Raw genomic sequence first — 22,001 nt, 5'->3', positions numbered from 1 at the left:
ATTAAATCATCAGAAAGACATGCCTGGAGTTCAGCAAGTTTAAGATCACCCCTCTCCTGTAGCTATCCGGTCTAGAAAGAGATTACTCGTACTGCTCTACCATATTGAGGTACCTTTAAGACTGTGTGTTGACATCCTTAGATACATTTGTGATGAGGGAGAGGCAGCTTTGAAGTTCTAGATAGATACAGTTGTTTAAACTACAGTGAGATTTTAAAGGCTCTGGAAGAAGAAGAGATTTTTAATCTGAAGGACCAGTGTAATCCTCTGAGGAAAGCATGAGTCTTATTACACAAATTATTTTTTCATAACAATAATAGGATTATACTGCGGCATATCAGTTTTTTAAGCTAAAATTTGATTTGGAGCCAATTTAACATCCCTCGTAAAAATGTTCTTGCTTAGAGCTTTTTTTTTTTTTTTTAAAACAACAAAAAAAACCCAGCTAAAATGACAGAACATTTTGAAAGGTGAGATTATACTAAGAAAAATTATGCCGATTACAGAGATAATTATAAAAACAGATCTCTTCCAGTAAAAATTGAGTGTTAAAAGGTTTGTTTTTACTTCTAAACAGATATGCCTACAGTTATAAAATATACACAGTATAGTTCAGGGGGCAGCAAATGGGACTGGGAGCCAGGTCTTCAGTTTTCCTAGCTCTGCCACTGATCTCCTTTGTGAACTAAACAAGTCACTTAATGTGTCTGTGCCTCGACTTCCTCTCCTAGCTTTGCATCTCTTGTTGACTTATTTTGCAAACTCTCTGGGGCAAAGGACTGTCTCTTACTCTTGCAACCGGAAGGGTTAACCATCCAGAGGCAGGGTTGCCAGGTGTCCGGTTTTGAACTGGACGGTCCGGTATTTGAGGGTTCTGTCCGGGAAACAAATTGAGAAAATACCAGACATATAAAATGTCCAGTATTTTCTAATTAGGTAAGCTTTATTATTATTAGGAGTATCAGTACGTAGTTGCGTACTGCCTGGCTGGTAGACACACTCATGCTGCATGAGCATGTCTACCAGCCAGGCAATACGGAACTATACAAGGGGAGGGGCGGGGCCAGGGCGGGAGGAAATCGCTTGTGTTTCGCTGGGACCGTGCGCGGGACTGGCAGTGCCCCGGCATCTGCATGCACCTGGGTCAGTCCCGCTCCCTGCCAGCTGATTCTATCCCTCCGCTCCATCCCCGGCCAGCCCCGCTCCCCCAACCACATCCTCCTGGCAAGCCCTGCTTCCTGACAGCTGGTTCTCCACCTCCCTCCCAATCTCCCCCGGCCAGCACTGCTCCCCCCGACCCCTTCCTGGCCAGCCCTGCTTCCCGCCAGCTGGTCCACCTCCCCCGTCCAGTCTCCCCCAGCCAGCCCCAGTGCCTCTGACCTCCCCCGCTGCTCACTGGCCAGTTCCCGCCCCCCTCCCCCCCCGCCAGCCCTATTCCCCCCTCCCCATCTGAGATCAGGTGTGTCTGTTATTTTTTTTAAGCCACCTGGTAACCCTATCCAGACGATGTGCCTATCTGAGACCACGGGCATGTACTTAGGGTAGCTAGTCCTACCTGCCACTCATGTCACCATAGTAATATTCTATTTTTACCACGTTAGCTCTTATCAAGCCAGTGCAGGTGTGTCTCTTTGCCCTGGGGTACGCTAGGACTTTATTTTGAAATAACCCCCTTAGGTCAAATTTATGAGCGGAGCGACCATGCTGTCAAGCCCATTATTTTGAAATAACTCACTGCTTAATTTGAAACCTTTACTTCTGCTTTTCATAAGGAATAACTCTAATTCCAAAATAGTTATTTCAAAATAACGTTAGTGTAGATGCTCCGGCACCACTATTTTGAAATAACTCCTTGCCAGAGTAATTAGAAGTAATTACTCTATGGTGCTTCCTGGGGCTCTAAGTCGAGGTAGCATGTTCACATTAATGGAGCCTGCCTCAGACTAATGTCAATGCTTTCCCATAGTGAGGACACGCTATTTCAAATTTGTTAAATGGGAATTATTATGTTGAATTTAGTAATTTTGAAATAGTTTCCTAGTGTAATGTGGCCTTTGAGGTGGGAATCACACCCCCAGCTCCAAGTGTAGATGCTACTCTAACACTAATAGTAATAATCAAGAGGATAATTCTCATGGTAAGTGTAATATAATGTCATTAATCCCCCAAGAAAATATGCAGTTAATGTAACGTTAAGGTTCTGTGTATCCAGGTGGATTTTCAGTCCTATGTTATGTGCATCGAGGAGGATGTAATTATTAAACTGAAAGTCAGTGCAGTAGAAAGATTAGTGTGTTGATGAACCAAGTGATGGGCAGGTGAAGGTTTTTGCATAAAATATATTTGAAATGTCAAAAACATTTCTTGTTCTGCTTTCTGGACCTTCCCAACAAAAGTTAAAACAAATCTCATATGTTTGTACACCCGGTTGTGGTTTTGATGCATCTGCATTTTTTGACCAAAAAGTTTTGCTGAAAAATCACTGAACAGCTCAGTCATGACCATAGTGGGGAAATTAATGCCTTGAGGTGGGGATTGTGTTGGGTGTGACTATTGCTTATGTTGCAGTGTTGTGGGGAAATCTGTTTATTAAGTATTTTGTGTGGGATTAAGAAATATAAGAAAAAATTAAAATCTCTAACACTGCTCTAGCAAATTCAGGCCACGTCTCCACTTGCTGTGCTGGAGATCAGTCTTCTGGTATTCCATTTAGCAGGTCTGGTAAAGACCCACTAAATCAAATGCTAAGGAGTTGCGAGGAGTAAAGGAAACTGACATCGACATCCTTCTGTAGAGACGGTGCCAAGCCCAGCTTAAGGTGTGTTGACTCTAGCTACATTATTTACGTAGCCAGAGTTGTGTTCCTTAAGCTGATCTTCCAAGTCTAGAATAGACATGTCCTCAGTTTCCCTGAATGTTGCAACCTCACCCTCATGCTACAATCTGAATCATAAGAAATTATATATCTGTGTGAAATCTGTCCACTTGGCACCTCATTTCCCAGTTTGGCTCACTTGCTTTGACCAGTGAATGATAGTGTATTTGTGCTTGTAAATCTTTGCTAGAAATTCAGTTGAGCCCTCTAGATTGCTGCGAAGAAATGAACAACTCATATGTGTGTGGGGGGTGCATTAAATGGATGGAAGCACAATCAGACAGGTTCTTTAGGGATCCAGACCCCTTGTTCTGGATTCTGGCTTTGAGAAGCCAACAGGGATTTTGACTGAGGCTGGGGTATTCCCTTGTGGTGCAAAGCTGGTGGAGGCAGCTGCTGTGCCAGCTTTTGATATAGGGGACATGTTGGTGGAGAGAAGAAGAATGGCAAAATGTCTATAGCTATACCTATCTCGCTCTGCAATGAGTTCTCTACTGGAAACTTGCTCACTTTGTCACTATTGCTGCTTCCGACTAGTCCCCAGGATCAGGGAGCTGTAACCAGGCTCTGTGATGCCACTCCCCGGCCTCTTGTTTTGAGTCAGTGACTCTGGCTGGATAAGCATCAATAACAATCTCTTATTCCTGCAGGTGTGCCTCATTGGGGACTGCGTTGGAGGAATTTTGGGGTTTGATGCCATCTGCTACAGTGCTGGCACCATGGGTGAGAGTCAGAACAGTAGCAGGAGAGGGAGCCTCGGCAGCATACAGGTAAAACTCCCAAGGGTTAGTTAATTCCCTGGACAGACACTAGGAAGCAGCTGTCCGTAAGAACTAATAGAAAGGGCTGGTAGATTGCAGTAGTGCTGAATATTTCAGCTGTTATTTTCAAGTAAATATTCGTTACTATATAGGGAACATTTTCAACTCCAGGTTCATGATACTTGCAAGTTATTGACAAACTTTCTATTGGCAAATCCACGGGGGTGGGGTCATGGAGTGTCATTGTATTCTGAATTGTGTTCCAATAATCTCAGTCAGCTTCTATCTATTGCTAAAATCTGCTGGGCTTTTTTTTCAATTTTTCCCCATACTGTCTGGAAGTCTTAATGCTGCTTCTAGAAGCTACTGTTGCATTCAGACATTCTTGGGAGTGTATTTTAATAGCTCATGGAAAACACATTTTGGTTGCACTGGGGAATGCCAGCCAACCTGAGGATCATGTGCACAGACCCCTAAGCACACTCCAGAGTCTCTATGTGGATTCTCTTCTAATGAGAAACTCTCAATTCAGATAATTTTTTGAGACGTAAATCTGCTTTAGAAAGGAGTTTGTGTTTAAAAAAGCAGAATTAGTTTTTTTATTACTATTATTTTAAGGTTCAAGTTGCATTGTTGATGTGCCACTGAAGAAAAAAGATCAAAGATAAATTTAACTAATCTGATGTAAGTTTGAACAAATTTTCTCGGGCTTTAAGAGGCAGTAAGTCTCCACTGCAGACTAAGCCTGGGTTCTGAATTAGGTTTCAAGCTCCTCCTTCCATCCATACACAAATCAGTCACAGCAAGTTATTACGACATGGAAGATTGGTGCTTCTGCAGTCAATCTTCCAGGGTTTGATTTAGCGGGTCTAATATAGACCCGCTAAATCGAACTCAGAAAGTGCCCCCATTGGCACCCGATACTCTTGCTCCTCATGAGGAGTAAGGGAAGCCTCTGGGAGCATTTGCTCCCATCTATCTCCTATTGTGTCAGGCTGGAAGTGCGATTTAAGATACATTGACTCCGCTGCATTCACTCAACATAATTAAGAAATGCAAATCTTAGGTCCGAATCCTGCCATTGGATCCCCAAGAGCTTCAATGGGATTTTGCAAAAGCCATCATGAACCCCACTGCAGGATCGGATCTTGGAAGTGCAAATGATTGATGCTCTTTTAAACATGGATGTATTTTCAGCATAACAATTGCCTTTTTGGCTTGGCCACCTAGCTTGGATTTCATCATTCCCTTCACTTTGATCTTTCCATTGTTCCCCGTTTTTCCTCCTCTCCTCCTTTATTTTCTCTCTCTTGACTATTTACTTCTTGTCATGATCCCCATTTTCCTCTCCCCCTTCCAACACTTGTTTCCCCCAACCCTTTCCTTTTCATCCTCTCTCATCACCTGTTCATCTATTTCCCTTCACTGCACGGTATTGACCCATCTAACCCAACCCAACCCGACCAAGCAACCAACCTAAACCAAGCAACCAACCAACTAGTTGGGGTGAAATCCTGGCTGCATTGAAGTCAAAAGCAGTTTTGTCTTTGGTATACTATCATCACTGATTTCAGCTTGTGCCTGCTCTATACATCCATCCATGCTTTATGAGTGACTTCGGGTGCTTTCATCTTTTCCCTTCTCTTACACAGACAGATTGAAAGCACTTAAACACGATCTTACTTGTTTCCTGGAGTAAAAGTTCAAAGCAACTTTGCTGTCTGTAGAGTACAGCTGAGCAAAACCGTAAGGCTAGAAGCAAAGGGATATAGCATTTGTCTGGCTGTTAGCCATCTGAGCAATGCTGGGAGAAGCAGAGAGTCCTTATGTGAAAGGAAAGGATGCTGCTTTATCTTTGTAGCCTTTATTTGTATTATTTTTCAACTGCAAGCAGACAGGTCAACTGAAAGCAATTGTGAGGTACCGTTTGAGTGGTTTAGTTAGATTTAGTACCGGTTCCTGAAAGATGTGCAGAAGCAGTTGCAGGTGCTTCAGAGCCTCTCAGGACGGAGGCAGGTGAAGAGGGGATAGGTGTAAATGAAATCTCTGTTGCTTGCAACCAGAAGTTTGGTAGTGATGGTGGTTTGCTGGCCTAGGCAGAATATGAGTTTTGTGGCTCTTAATCTCCATCATAAAAACAACCATTAACATTCATACCATCTGCTACCTCTATTAGGGATGTAAAATCCCGGTTAATCAGTTAACTGGTTGATTGCCTTAATGTTTAACTGTTTAACTGACCAAAGTGGGATACAGGCCTACAGCCGACAGGTTTCCCGTCCCCTACCCTGTGCTGGGGCTGGGGCTGGCTGCTGGCTCTCAGCTCCCAGCTCCTGCTGAAGGAGCCTCTGTCCACAGCGGGCCTGGACTCCCCATGGACAGAAACTGCTCTGGACACGGTGGGATCCCTGTGGGGCTGGAGCAGCCCCCTACCTGCAGCCCCCACGAGTAACCAATTAACCTGAGGACTAGTCCAGATCGGAGCTCAGAAGAGGGGCCAAGGCTCAAACAGCTGTGGCGTTTAGGGTTGCCAGGTGTCCGGTATTGACCCGGACAGTCCAGTATTTTTGCCTCCTGTCTGGTAAACAGGAGAACCTGGCAACCCTACACACACCCAGCAACCGGGCCCAGCCCCAACCCCCAACCCCTCTCCCTGGCCACCCCGCTTACCTTGCTGCCTTCTGGCTCAGATCAAGAAAACAAGATGGCCACCGGCAAAAAGCCTAAAGACTTTTCTTAAAGAGGCTATGATGTTTTAATGCTGTTTTAATTTTTTTTCCTTAATAACTCTCAGGGTCTTTAACAACAACTTTGGTCTCCCGCCCCCCTGCATCCTCCCTCCTGACCAGACACCTTGCCCCAATAACTGCTCCTGGCCAGACATTCTGCTCCAAGACCCCTCCTCTACCCTCGCTCCTGGCCAGACACATGACCTTATTTACCATTTGTTTATTATTATCTTTACTTTTTTGTGCTCTACATTTTCAGACTGTTATTAGGGCAGTTTTCCTGGGGGGTCATGGTGCATTTCGACCCCCAGTCTTTGGAGTTCCTCATAAAAAAAATTGTTTGTTGTTCCTCAATCTTAAAAAGTTTAAGAAACACTGATTCACACAATGCTTTTGTAAGATCTCCAGGGCAGGAATTGTCCCTTCTCCATGTTTGTATTGCACTAGTTCTCCATCCCACTGATACCTTTGGGTGTTTCCTTTATAAAAAAAAAACTTAAAAAACAACGAATGGTCCTGCAGCACCTTAAAGACTAACAAAAAATGTAGATGGTATCTTGAGCTTTTGTGGGCACAACCCACAAAACCTTTAAATACATGTTAACTGATGATAATACCTGTGGTTTTAGTTCTTCTTGGGCTACATAGGTGTTGATTTCTTGGGTTCTTGTGATGCCCTTTGCAACACTAAACTTGCCTAACGATTTGTATTGCGGCATTTCTCACAGTGTGTTAGGTGCTGTCCAAACACAAAACCGGATGCAGTCCTTGCCCCTTGAGAGCTGACAGGCCAATCAGACGTGTGGCAAACAGATGGTCAAGTAGAGCAGATGCAACGTGAATTCCAGATATTCCTCCTTTTGAGTAACTGCCAACTCTCTGCTGCCCCTATTTAGCAATTAAGTGGAGTTTCAGTAGAAGTGTTTTGGTGTGGGGTGGGAGAGGAAATATATGTGTTTGTTTTGCCAATCCCAAGGGCATTTGTGAAATAAAATTAATTGAGTATGAGGATGGGAATCCTAGGCTCTGAACTGTAACCTGGGAAAAAAATGTATGGCCTGATTATGAGCCTTGAAAATAGAGTAAAATTAGGTTTATATAGCTCCCTTCATACTACAGTTATTTCAAAGTGCCTTATAACAATAAGTAAGAGACAGAGTACTGCAGATACCATTATATTCTCTGAGTAGCACACAGCCGTAAGCATTAGAAACTTGTGCTAGGGGAGGATATGTTAATCATGAAATCATAGAATTGGAAGGGACCTCGAGAGAGGTCATCTCGTCCAGTCCCCTGCCCTCATGACAGAATTAAGAATTTTCCAGATAAGCTCTGATAGGTGTTTGTTTAACCGGCTTCTAAAAATCTCAAATGATGGAGAGTCCACTGCCTCCCTAGGCAATTTATTTCAGTGGTTGACCTCCCTGACAGCATGTTTTTCCTAATGTCCAGTCTAAATTGCCCTTGCTGCAATTTAAGCCCATTGCTTCCTGTCCTATCCTCAGAGATTAAGAAGAACAATTTTTCTCTCTCCTCCTTGTAACAACCTTTTATGCACTTGAAAGCTGTTGTGTCCCCTCTCAGGCTTCTCTTTTTCAGACTGAACAAACCAAGTTTTTTTTGTCAATCTGTTGTCGCAGATCTTGTTTTCTAGACCTTTAATCATTTTTGTTGCTCTTCTCTAGACTTTTTCCAACTTGTCCACATTTTTCCTGAAATGTAACACGCAGAACTGGACACACTACTCCAGTTAAGGCCGAATCTGCACCGAGTACAATAGAGGAATGACTTCTCATGTCTTGCTTACAACACAGTTGCTAATACATCCCAGAATCAAGTTCACTTTTGTGCCGCGCTGTTACATATTTAGCTTGTGATCCACTTTCCGTAGTACTCCTTCCTGGGCTGTCATTTCCCTTTTGTGTGTATGAAATGGTTAATATGTTATGGTAATGCAAATATGAAAGTATAACAGAAATGCCAATCAAACTTCATCTGGACTTGCATTGGAATGTGCCAGTGTAATTTCTCTCCTGTGTTTTGGTTTCCAATATGTCTAGAATAACCAATTGAGAATTACAATATAAGATCTCATGATAAACAGAGAGAATTACATAGGGGAGTATTTGAGGAGTTCATTTTACATTTTAAGTAGGGATGCGAATGGGTAACCTGGAAGGGACCTCGAGAGAGGTCATCTAGTCCAGTCCCCTGCCCTCACGGCAGAATTAAGAATTTTCCAGGCAAGCTCTGATAGGTGTTTATTTAACCAGCTCCTAAAAATCTCAAATGATGGAGAGTCCACAGCCTCCCTAGGCAATTTATTTCAGTGGCTGACCTCCCTGACAGGACGTTATTCCTAATGTCCAGCCTAAATCGCCCTTGCTGCAAGCATCACCTGTTAAGCCGGCAGCCCCCGCAGGGAAGGAAGTGGGGTCTGGCAGAGCCTCCCTACCCATGGTGTCCAGACTGGAGCAGCTCCCCTTTGATTCCCCCTTTAATTGGTTAACCATTAAACACTACTTTTAACTGGTTAACCAATTAAATAGGATTTTACATCCCTAACTTTACGGAAGTATAGGGAAATAGTGATAGGTTGCATTCTGTTTTGATCAGATTTATGGTAGTTATACAGTAATATGTAATTCTTATAGTTTGTACCTTTCCAAATATCAGATCTTTACAATGAAGGTCTGTATCATTATCCCCATTTTATAGGGAAACCGAGGCACAGAGCAGGGAAGTGACTCAGACCCGTGGCAGAACTGTGAATACAGCCCAATTATGCAGAGTTCCATGCCAGGATCCCTTCTCCCCTCATTAGTGCACAAAAGGAGAATTCTGTTCTCTCGCTGCTGCGGTTAAAATAGCATTCTGCAGCATTCAGGGTCTTATTGGAGGATATTTGGGTGACAGTTTTTGGAGGAGAGTGAGGGTTTGCTTCCATTAGTAATAGGGCAGGGAAGAATAGTGATAGAGACGCAGCTGTGTTAGTCTGGTCTAGCTAAAACAAAAGACAGAACTATATAGCACTTTAAAGACTAACAAGATGGTTTATTAGGTGATGAGCTTTCGTGGGTCAGACCCACTTCCTCAGATCAATTTGTGGAAGAAAATTGGCATGACCATATATACCAAAGTGATACAATTCTTTTTGATTGTATCACTTTGGTATATATGGTCGTGCCAGTTTTCTTCCACAAATGGATCTGAGGAAGTGGGTCTGGCCCACGAAAGCTCATCACCTAATAATCCATCTTGTTAGTCTTTAAAGTGCTACATAGTTCTGTCTTTTGTTTTAGGGGTGGGAAGAGATTTTGTAGGTGATTGGTTGCGCTTCTGTTGAAGTGATTATTTAAATGCTGCTGAGATTTAATTGTATTACCAGCATGTTATTAAGTTGAAATAATTAAGTTAATAATTAAGTTATTAATTAAGTTGAAATCATCTTGTCTTTCTTCCAAGGCTACGTCTAGACTACAGGCTTTTTTTGGAAGAATCTTTTTTCAGAAGAGATCTTCCCAATAAATTTCTTCCAAAAGGGAGTGTCTACACTGCAAAAGTGCATCGAAAAAGTGATCTGCTTATTTGAAAGAGAGCATCCAGATTGAATGGACACTCTCTTACATGTAATGTGTGATTGCTACAAGTGGAATGGCCACCAGGGCACGTGTGCGTTTTCCTCTTTCCTCTTCTTCCGAAAGAACTCCCTCTTCCCCATCCACACACACCTTTTTGCAAAAGAGCTCTTGCAAGAAAGGCTTCTTCCTCGTAGAATGAGGATTACCAATGCCGGAAAAACGCCTCTGTTCTTTCGATTGTCTTGCAGAAGAACGCGATTGCAGGGTGGATGTTCCTCAAGTTTTGTCAGCAAAACGGCCATTTTTCTGACAAAACGCTGTAGTGTAGACATACCCTTAGGGTAACAGAGTTTGTTTTGTGATTCACCCCCTCCCCCACAGGTCCCGAGACAACAATTTAATTTGTTTTGCAGAACAGTTTCCAAGTGTAGTTGGGAAATATAGCAAACTGAGACAATATTCCCCTGCAGTGTAAAAGAGACAAATGGCCATGAATCTGACCTCAAGTAATTAAACCAATGAGATTTGAGATCCAGCAAAGCTTTGCAGCTGACCTTCAGTGACATGAGTGCATGTTGTTTTAAATAAAAACACCAACCTATCTAGCTTTGGTCAATAGGACCCAAAAGGCCTTTCCTATCTATAGCTGTTTCATAACATCTGTGAATTGAATTTGGCTCCAATTTAAATCCCATTGTCCATATGACAAAAGCCAGCCTTCCAATGGGTATTACTTGGCTCCCTTGCTTGCCCATCTCAGCAGATGGACCAGTTATTGAATGCACACACAGGCAAAGTTGGCTTCTTAATGGTCACTCCAGGGCAGAGTGGCCTCTTTTCTAGAGAGCCAGGGGAAGTTTACACTGAAGCTGCCCAGGCTGTATATTTTCTGTGCATAAACACAGGAGTTCACAGTGCGGTTGTGCATCTGGCATAATTCACCAGCCATAGCTTCACATGCAGATTTGAAACAATAACAGGCCTGTCCATATGCTTGCTGAGAAGCATTTTCTTTCTTGATTCAGATTTGGGGGTTATTTTGGCTGCAGCACCTTATCAGAGAAGCACTGACTTCAGTGCTATGAACCTCAGACTTTCTTTCTTGTTGTGGTTCAAGAACTCTTGAGTACCAATTCCCAGTTCTGCCACAGACTTCCTGTGTGACCTTGGGCAAGTCTCGTAATCCTCCCTGAGCCTCAGTTTTGCATCTGGAGAATGGAGATAGTAGCACTTCCTTTCTCCCAGCCATTGTCTGTCTTGTCTATTTAGATTGTAAATGCTTTGCGGAAGGACTACTGCATATGTACCGCACCCAGCGCAATGCAGCAATGTTCTCCTCTGCAGTCTCTATAGTAAACCATAAACTGATTTTCAAAACATTTCCACATTATGCCAGAATGTCCTCAAGAGACAGTTGAGGGGGTGTAACAGAGAATGGAAAGCAGGTGCAGGTGAGTGTTGTGTAGAGGCAGGAGGTTGGATTCTAGCCTCAATTAAGTCAGTAGTAAAAACTCCCACTTACTTCACTGTGAACAGAGATGTGGAAGATGGAGAAAGGAGAAATTTGACTGTTTCTACAGTTTGCCGGATGCTTAAGTTTGGGATAGCGCAGGTTTTGCTGTAAATAGTTAATCCCTTTTCCATCCAGACTTGTTCATTCTTTCCACGCAACCTCCTCAAAACCTCATCTAAAATGCATGGGCTTTAGAAGCTGCATAAAAAATAATCTAAAAAGTTGGTGATAATAGGGTTTCCTCCTATTCTTCAGAGTAACCAAAAAAAAAAAAAAAAAAAAAAAAAGCAGTAATCTGTTAACGTACGTTAGTGTTTGTCACTAAGAAAAGAGACTCGGGGTATGTCTACACTTGTACCCTCTTTCAAGAGAGGGATGCAAATGAAGACATTCGAAATTGCAAATGAAGCCAGGATTTAAATATCCTGAGCTTCATTTGCATATTCGCATTATGGCGCTATTTCAAAATAACAGATGCTGTTAAGACGCGGTTATTTCGAGAGAAAACCCTTCTCTCGAAATAACTAGTAAACCTCATTGTATGAGGAATAAGGGTTAGTTCGAGAGAACGGTTTTCTCCCGAAATAACCGCATCTTAACATCATCTGTTATTTCGAAATAGTGCCATAATACAAATATGCAAATGAAGCACAGGATATTTAAATCCCGGCTTCATTTGCAATTTTGAAAGTCTTCATTTGCATCCCTCTCTTGAAAGAGGGTGCAAGTGTAGACATGCCCTCAAACAGGATCATATCCAGTAAATAAACATGCACAATAGAAATGCCAGGTTAACTGTGGTGGTGACAGCCCTGCAGCGGGAGACTAGATCTTCTCCCCTCAGTATTGTCCTTAGACCACCAAACTGTGCAAATAGTAAGCCTGCCATGATTGCCTGGTGACCCAACAGGCGCCTGGGCACAGGCATTAATGAAGGTCAGTCGGCAGGTGTGAAGCTGCTTCCAATTTCCAACAGACTGAAGAGACCTAGAACTTCCAGTGCCACTGGTCATTCTTTTACTGAGCACTCCATTGAGCTATTTCCATAGGAGCTCAAGGGACAGTCTACATTTTGCTCAGAACCGGGCCAATGTGGGATTAAATAGAAATAGGCGTTTTGTTTTGTAGTTTTGCCAACTCCATGTATACAAAAATTGAAGCTAGCCCCTTAGAAAAATGGCTTATTGGCATAAAAGTAATGAGATTAAAAAAAAGGATTGATAGGCCTTCTGGTTTTATATATATATATTGCCTTAAAGCTGCAAATTTCAAACCTCTCTGCTTTAAGTAGTTCATAGAAGAGGAAACTGAATATCACATGTAGTGGCCCTAGTTTTTACTGTTTAGGAGGAGTTCTCGAACAGATTCACAGACAGACAGACGCACATTTCTAAAATATATAGCTAGACAAATCTGTTGTCTATTCACAACACAGTTGCTTGTGGACAAGCTACAAAGCAGATGACTTCACAGAAGTTATTACGCAGTCAGTTTTGAATAATTATATGAGATAATGGTGTTCTGTTCAAAAAAAAAATTATGAACAGGAATAGAAGAGAGCTCTGGAAGGGACCTCACAAGGAAGAAACCAGAAGGGAACACCATCTACTGGAAGGCATGGGATGCGTAGTCCTACGGATGGGGGTTCCACGGCCACCACCCCCAAAAGGAAACGACGGGTGGTGGTGGTCGGGGACTCCCTCCTAAGAGGGACTGAGCCATCCCTCTGCCGTCCAGACCTGGAATCTTGAGAGGTGTGCTGCTTACCGGGAGCTCGCATTCAGGATGTCACTGAGAGGCTTACCAAGCTGATCAAACCTTCGGATCGCTACCCCTTCCTGCTTCTCCACGTGGGAACTACTGATACAGCCAAGAATGATCTTGAGCATGTTACTGCGGATTATGTAGCACTAGGAAGAAGGATCCAAGAATTTGGAGCACAAGTGGTATTCTCCTCCATCCTCCCTGTTGAAGGGAAAGGACTGGGCAGGGATCGTCGAATTGAGGACGTAAATATGTGGTTGCGCAGATGGTGTCGCAGAGAGGGCTTTGGTTTCTTCGACCATGGGACTCTGTTCCAGGCGCAAGGATTGTTAGGAAGAGATGGGATCCACCTAACGAAGAGAGGAAGGAGCATCTTCGCGGGCAGGTTTGCAAACCTAGTGAGGAGGGCTTTAAACTAGGTTCGTTGGGGGACGGTGACCAAAACTCTGAGGGGAGTGGGAAAGTCGGATACCGGGAAGAAATGCAGAGAGGAAGGGGCAAGAAAGGAGGACCCATGTTTCAAATGGAGAAGATAGGACGATCAACTGGTTACCTGAAGTGTTTGTACACTAATGCGAGAAGCCTGGGCAACAAACAGGAAGAACTGGAGGCCCTGGCCCAGACCAAGAAATATGATTTAATTGGGATAACAGAGACTTGGTGGGATGACTCGCATGACTGGAGCACTGTCATGGAAGAGTATAGACTGTTCAGGAACAACAGGCAGGGGAGAAAAGGAGGAGGAGTTGCACTATATGTAAGAGAGCACTACGATTGCTCTGAACTCCAGTATAAAGAGGGAGAAAAATGTGTTGAGAGTCTATGGGTTAAGTTTAAAGGAACAAACAACAGCATTGATATTGTGGTTGGTGTTTGCTACAGGCCACCGAATCAGGTGGATGAGGTAGATGAGGCTTTCTTCGGACAATTGAGCGAAGCTTCCAGATCGCAGGCCCTGGTTCTCTTGGGGGACTTTAATCACCCTGACATCTGCTGGGAAACCTATACGGCATTACACAGGCAATCCAGGAAGTTTTTGGAGAATGTTGGGGATAACGTCTTGACACAAGTGCTGAAGGATCCGACCAGGGGCTGTACGCAGCTTGACCTTCTGCTCACAAACAGGGAGGAACTAATAGGGGAAGTGGAGGTGGGTGACAACCTGGGAAGCAGTGATCATGAGATGGTAGATTTCAGAATCCTGACCAAAGGAAGAAAAGAGAGTAGTAAAATACACACCTTGGACTTCAAAAAAGCAGATTTTGACTCCCTCCGAGATCTGATGGGCAGAATCCCCTGGGATGTTAACATGAAGGGGAAAGGAGTCCAGGACAGCTGGCAGTATTTTAAAGAAGCCTTATTGAAGGCACAGAAAGAAACCATCCTGACGCGTAGCAAGAGAGGCAAACATGGTAGGAGACCGGACTGGCTTACAGGGGAAATCCTTGGTGAACTTAAGCACAAAAAGGAAGCTTACAAAGAGTGGAAACTTGGACAAATGACCAGGGAGGAGTTTAAAGGTATAGCTCGAGAATGCTGGGGGGTTATCAGGAAGGCGAAAGCGCAAATGGAATTGCGACTGGCTAAGGATGTGAAGGATAACAAGAAAGGTTTCTACAGGCATGTTAACAAGAAGAAGGTGATCAGAGAGGGTGTGCGGCCCCTAGTGGATGAAGGAGGTAACCTAGTGACAGATGATGTGGGGAAAGCTGAAGTACTCAATGCTTTCTTTGCCTCTGTATTCACGGACAAGGTCGGCTCCTGGATTTCTGCGCCAAGTGACGCAAGATGGGATGAAGATGGACAGCCCGTGGTGGGTAAAGAACAGGTTAGGAACTATTTAGAAAAGCTAAACGTACATAAATCCATGGATCCGGACTTAGTGCATCCGAGGGTACTGAGGGAGTTGACAAATGTCATTGTGGAGCCTTTGGCTATTATCTTTGAAAAGTCGTGGAGATCGGGAGAAATCCCAGATGACTGGAAAAAGGCAAATGCAGTGCCCATCTTCAAAAAAGGGAAGAAGGATGATCCAGGGAACTATAGGCCGGTCAGTCTTACCTCGGTTCCTGGAAAAATCATGGAAGGGATCCTTAAGGAATCCATATTGAGGCACTTGGATGAGAGGAAAGTGATTAGGAATAGTCAGCATGGATTCACAAAGGGCAAGTCATGCCTGACCAATCGGATTAGCTTCTATGATGAGGTAACTGGCTCGGTGGACATGGGGAAGTCAGTGGATGTTATATACCTTGACTTTAGCAAGGCTTTTGATACGGTCTCCCACAATATTCTTGCCAGACAGTTAAGGGATTGTGGATTGGATAAATGGACGGTAAGATGGATAGAAAGATGGCTAGAAGGCCGGGCCCAGCGGGTAGTGATCAATGGCTCGATGTCAGGATGGTGGTCGGTTTCTAGCGGAGTGCCCCAAGGTTCGGTTCTAGGACCGGTTTTGTTCAATATTTTTATTAATGATCTGGATGAGGGGATGGATTGCACCCTCAGCAAGTTTGCGGATGACACTAAGCTGGGGGAAGATGTAGATACGCTTAAGGGCAGAGATAGGGTACAGAATGACTTAGACAAATTGGACGATTGGGCCACAAGAAATCTGATGAGGTTCAACAAGGACAAGTGTAGAGTCCTGCACTTGGGACGGAAGAATCCCAAGCATAGTTACAAGCTGGGGACCAACCGGTTAAGTAGTAGTTCTGCAGAAAAGGACCTGGGGGTTACAGTGGATGAGAAGCTGGATATGAGTCAACAGTGTGCTCTTGTAACCAAGAAGGCTAATGGCATATTAGGTTGCATTAAGAGGAGCATTGCCAGCAGATCCAGAGATGTCATCATTCCCCTTTATTCGGCTTTGGTGAGGCCACATCTGGAGTATTGTGTCCAGTTCTGGGCCCCCCACTACAAAAAGGATGTGGACGCATTGGAGAGGGTCCAGCGGAGGGCAACCAAAATGATTAGGGGGCTGGAGCATATGACTTATGAGGAGAGGCTGAGGGACTTGGGTCTGTTTAGTCTGCAGAAGCGAAGAGTGAGGGGGGATTTGATAGCAGCCTTCAACTTCCTGAAGGGAGGTTCCAAAGAGGATGGAGAGAGGCTGTTCTCAGTAGTGACAGATGGCAGAACAAGGAGCAATGGTCTCAAGTTGTGGTGGGAGAGGTCCAGGTTGGATATTAGGAAAAACTATTTCACTAGGAGGGTGGTGAAGCACTGGAATGGGTTACCTAGGGAAGTAGTGGAGTCTCCATCCCTAGAGGTGTTTAAGTCTCAGCTTGACAAAGCCCAGGCCAGGTTGATTTAGTTGGAATTGGTCCTGCCTAGAGCAGGGGGCTAGACTTGATGACCTTCTGAGGTCTCTTCCAGTTCTATGATTCTATGAGAGAGTTACTAAAGCCATGTCTACAGTAGGAAATTATTTCAAAATTACTAAATTTGACTCAAGAACTCCCGATTTAACAAATTTGAACTTGCTTGTCCTCATTATAGAGAATCATCAAAATTAGTCCAAGGCAGTCTCCATTAATGTGGAAGAGCTACCTCGGATTCAGAGCCCCAAGAAGCAAACCGGGGGGGCTGCGGAAGACTTCCCCCCAAGCCAATTATTTTGAATTCGCATCACTGGAGAGTCTATACTAACATTATTTCGAACGTACAAGTTTGGAATAAGCATTATTCCTCATGAAAAGCTGGAGTACAGAGTTTGAATTTCATGACCCATTACAGTATTCTGAAATAACAGGCTTGGTAGTGTGGATGTGTTGCTGTGCTCTAGGTGCCACCACATTGGTCAGTGAACCACACTTGGGCTATGTCTACACTGGCGGGTTGTTGCGCCAGAAGTATGCAAATGAGGCTAAGCATGTCTACACGTTCCCTCTTGCGCAATGCCATTATTCTTGAAAATAATCAGCGTGGCGGCATTGGCCAAGAGGGTTTTTCTTGCACAAGAAGGGGCAGTGTAGACAGCTCCTTCTAGCGCAAGAGCCTCTTCTGCAAAAATGGCGGCTCATTAGGTATGCAAATGAGGCACAACGATATTCCATGCTTAGCCTCATTTGCATACTTCTGGCACAACAACCTGCCAGTGTAGACATAGCCCAAGTGTGGTTCACTGACCAATGTGGTGGCACCTAGAGCACAGCAACACCTAAGATCAAGAGACCTCCACAAGATGGGCTGGGAGGCATCAGGCTTTTAGCTCAGAGGGTAGAGGCTCCTATATTCATCTCTAGAGATCCTAGGTTCAAATCTGACTGCTGGTGGTTACAAATGCAGCACTTACAAATTTGAACTTGGGGGGACAGGGTGGTATTTCAGACTACCTTGTGTACACCAGAGCTGAGAATTCAGGAGCTGCTCACAGCAATAATGTCTTTGCTATTCAAGATTGCTGCTTTGTTAAAAAGTACTGCAAAGGAGGGCTGTGAAAGAAATCCAACCAGGAAGCATTTTGGCAAAAGGCATTTGGATTTGGAGTTCTGTTTTTGTGGAAGCTATGTTAAGTTTGTTAATAATACTTATGGTACCATGAGTTTCAGCATAAGATTGTGTGTTGATTTGCTGCTCTTTGTAAGAGATTCAAAGGCAAATTTTAAAAATAAGATGAGTTGCATAATAAAAATTGAGCAGAAACACACATTTAGCATGTGAAAAGTTCATATTAAGCAAATAATGCTTTATTTTAACTTTATCTTCCTATCGCATGACTATGGGAATGTCTACACTACGGGGCTTTATCGGGAAAAGGTACGCAAATTGAGCTCTGCAATTTGCGTACCTTTTTCCAATAATTTTTTTGGAAGAGGCTTTTCCTAAATTTGGCCCATCTACACTAGGCCAAATTTTGGGGGGAAAAAAACCCTCTTTCTGAAGAGCTCTTCTTCCTTATGGGAGGAGGAAGACAGGGCTTCCAAAAGATTGCGTCTGCTCTTCCACAAAAAAAAGCGGAAGAGCAGGTGCGTTCCCTAGACGTGGCAGAGTTTTTCCGGAATATCTCCGGTCTAGACATAGCCATGGAGCCCACTCCAAGCCGCAGTAGGCTGCTCTCTATTCTGATCAATATTCAGGGCCCAAATTCCTCTGTAAAGAGTGATGCTTTGAAATGCTTTTGGTTGAAACCCCTCCCACTGCAACACAGGAACTAAGGCAAAGGTGGGGAACCTAAGGCCCGGGGGCTGGATGCAGCCTCTGGCTTGCCTGGAGCTAGGTTTGGGGAGCCCACACTGGCACTCAACCCATAGGGTTAGAGCACACAAAATCTACTAGCCTGGGTCCCCCTAGGCCAGTGGTCACCAACTAGCAGATCGTGGTCTACTGGTAGATCTTGGAGCCTCTGACAGGTGATCTTGACTGGTTTGGCCAAGAGGCTATCAAGCGCAGCACTTCAGCTGCCCCTTTCCCCACTGCTGCATACGTCCTGCCCTTTGCTTTGGAGCCGTCCCCCTGTCCTACCATGTAGTCTATCTCCACAGAACGGGGGTGGGAGGCAAAATAGGGTTTGGGATGGAGGGAGTTTGCTGGCTGCTTTTGGGAGTGGTGCAGGGCCAGGGCAGGGGTGAGCCTGCCTTAGCCCCACTGCACCACCACACAGGAGCCACCAGTGGTAAACAGTGTCCAGCTGGAGGCTACATCCTGAATCCCTGTCCCAGTCATGTATCCTCTCCTGCACCCAAAGCCTCTGCCCTAACCCTGAGCCGCCTCTAGACCCAAACTCCTTTACAGAGCCTTACTCTGAACCTCCCTCAGCACCCCAACTCCTGCCCTCAGCTCAGTTCAGAGCCCTTCTCACACTCCACATCCCTTAGCCCAAGACCAGAGCCTGCACCCTAGCACTCTGCCCCTTCCTGATGAAAGGGAGGAAGGATGGGGGAGGGAAGAAGGATGGAGTTAGCAGGGTGGGGCCTTGGAGAAGGGACACAAAGGAGGTGGGGCAAAGGTATTTGGGTTTGAGGTAGATCCTGGGTTGCACTTAAATTCAAAAAGCAAACTAATCCTCTAAAAATTTGGAGACCACTGCCCTAGGCTCTGGTGCTTGAGGGGAATGTGGGGAGTGTCTTTCTGCTTCTCAGTCCGGGTCTGTGAGGGTTTGGCTTTTTTTTGGCTTTTTTGGCTTTTCACTTGTGTGTGGCCCGACTGATTTTTCTATGGTCAGCGGTCCTTCATACAAAGAAGGTTCCTCACTCCTGAACTAAGGTATGGGATAGCTATGGCATTATAGATAGCTGCAGTATTAAGCCAGAAATGTTGTAGGTCCTGAAGGATTTTGAAAATGGACTTGGCACGGCCTGAATTTTGCTGCACATTACTGTGAGATGTAGTTCATAGAAAAACTTTCCAAGACTTCCAACGACATGTTATATCTGACTATTAGGGTACAGCTACACTGCACCCTTAGCTTGAAATAAAATACACAATTTGAGCTATGCAACTTGCATAACTTATTTTGAGTTAATTTTGAAATAGCTACTTGAAATTTGAAATAAGCTATTTCAAATTTCAAAATAGAGTGCTATTCCAAAACATCCCTTAATCCTCATGGAACAAGATGTACAGTGGTATCAGAATAGCACGCCCATTATTTCAAAAGATATTTCGAAATAATGGCATGCCGTCAAGATGCGGAATAGCTATTTTGGGATACCAGAAGTATCCCGAAATAGCACTGCTGTCTAGATGTACCATTGATGATTTTTCAGGACTGTTTCTATGAAGAGGCTGGTACAAAACTAATCTTTGCAAAATTCATTAAGATGATAATGTTGACTATGCCATATCAGCCTATGAATGCTAATACTGCACAAGATAAGCTAATAAGATTTGGGTGAAAGCTGATAATTACACAATTAGAAGTGATTCTTGTATCAGAAGGTTTTGTCGATGCAGCATGCCAATTTTCACATGCTTAGAAGTCTGTTAAAATAAATGTTGAGTATTTTCACCTGTTCTTCTTTGTTGAAACCAAGTTTTAAAAAAGATTAAAATGGAAGGTCTTACGCAAGTGAATCGTATGGGTTCTCTGTAGCAGCCAATGCACTGGAATTTGCTTCAACAAACATGGCTTTGCTAGCGTGGAGTATATTGCCTGTTGAAACTGATACAGCGTCAGAGTAGGATTTCAGAGAAGAGATGGTTCTTAAACAAGCTGGTAAAATGAACAGTCTGATTCACCATAAGGAGTCTTGTGGCACCTTAAAAACTAACAGATTTATTTGGTCATAAGCTTTTGTGAGTAAAATCCACAGTCACGGGGGCAGGCACTCGCTCCCCACGGCATCTCATGCTGGTCGCTTTGGGAATTAGCTCATTAGCCCTGGAGCGCCCTACTTCAGCTGGTGTCACACTTGCTAGAACCATATTAGGTCAGTGCCCTTGCGCTCTAAGGACCTCCCCTCCCAGGGAACTCCAATCTTCTATACCCACCTTGCCTCAGTGACCCACTGCCAGTCTTCATCTAGCCCCTTACCTCAAGGGCCAACTGCAGCCTGCAGTGGCCACTCATCATTTGCAAGAGGTGCAGACCTGCTGCCTTTGCCTACCCTCTCTGCAGGCTTAGTACACTCAGACCTTGACTGAGGCTCTGCAGCCTAGGAGTGAGGTTAGGCCAGAACTCCTCAGCTCTGCCTGCCTTTCCCCAGCACTGCTCTGTCTCAGGAAGCCTCCAGCTTCCCTGGCAGCCGGGTCCCTCCTGCTCCCCAGCAAGAGCAAGAGTGTGTGTCTCCTCCTTCCAACCAGGAGCCTTTATTTATGCAGCTGGGTCCTAATTGGCTGTCTCTGCCTCCAGTGTGGGCTGGGTTTTAACCCTAAAAGGGCCAGAGATGGGCAGATGCCCTGTCACACCCTCTTAGAATCATAGGGTTGGAAGAATCCTCAAGAGGTCATCGAGTCCAACCCCCTGCACAAAAGCAGGACCAACCGCAACTAATTCATCCTAGCCAGGGGCTTTGTCAAGCTGGGACTTCATCAGATGCACTGGATTGGAAATTGCAGAGGCTGGGAGATATAGATATAGACACACATGTACTTATATAAAAAGAAAGGAGTTTATCTATCTATCTATCTATCTATCTATCTATCTATCTATCTATCTATCTATCTATCTATCTATCTATCTATCATCAAACCAGCATTAAAGAGGCCAATTCAGTCAGAGTGGAAGTGGCTCACTCCCAGCAGCTGATGGGAAGGTGTGAATACCAAGAGAGGGAAAATTGCCTTTGTAGTGCGATAACCCCTCTAAATCCTTATTCGTCCTAATCTGATCATGTTACATTTGCAATTCTGCTGTTTTTCTTTGTAATTTGGTTTGGAAGGGATTTTTGAGGGGGAGAGGGGGGAAAAGAATGGCTATTTTTAAATCCATTACTTCATGTGCAGAGAAGTTAAAGTATTCTCCTGCTGGTTTATGTATATTAACTTTCTTGATATCTGAGTTGTGCACATTTATCCTTTGGTGAGGAGGCTTTCTGGTTTGGCCAATATACACGGCATAGGGGCATGCCTATTTCCAATTAAGGCTCAGCCTTATTTAAAGTGGTCTCTACAATACATAGTCATCACTGGACTTGCTGCAAGCAGCACGTGTTTAATATCTTTGAAAATCAGGCCTCATATCCATGGAGCATTGAGGGCTATTCCATTCATGTATTTCAATGCAATCTGTACACTTGGACCAAGACCCTTTATGTTTGTTATTTAAAAAGTGCTCAAAGGGCCACTGAAGTCAATGGGATCTAGACTTTGGATCAGGCCTCCAACCCAACAAGG

At 44.2% G+C, this 22,001-nt stretch overlaps 1 protein-coding gene across 6 annotated transcripts in view; it reads left to right on the top strand.

Annotated features, from left to right (window-relative positions):
* PITPNM3 (PITPNM family member 3) overlaps positions 1-22,001 on the top strand; it is a 518,333-nt gene that overhangs the window by 427,849 nt on the left and 68,483 nt on the right. For all 6 annotated transcript variants that reach the window (XM_075904890.1, XM_075904888.1, XM_075904887.1 and 3 more), the window contains one exon: positions 3,526-3,645. In XM_075904890.1, the coding sequence (XP_075761005.1) occupies positions 3,526-3,645 (120 nt within the window). The remainder of the gene's footprint in view (positions 1-3,525; positions 3,646-22,001) is intronic.

The sequence above is a fragment of the Pelodiscus sinensis genome, chromosome 21 (assembly GCF_049634645.1).
Source record: "Pelodiscus sinensis isolate JC-2024 chromosome 21, ASM4963464v1, whole genome shotgun sequence".
NCBI lineage: Eukaryota > Metazoa > Chordata > Testudines > Trionychidae > Pelodiscus > Pelodiscus sinensis.
This window is presented reverse-complemented; position numbering and strand designations above follow the sequence as displayed.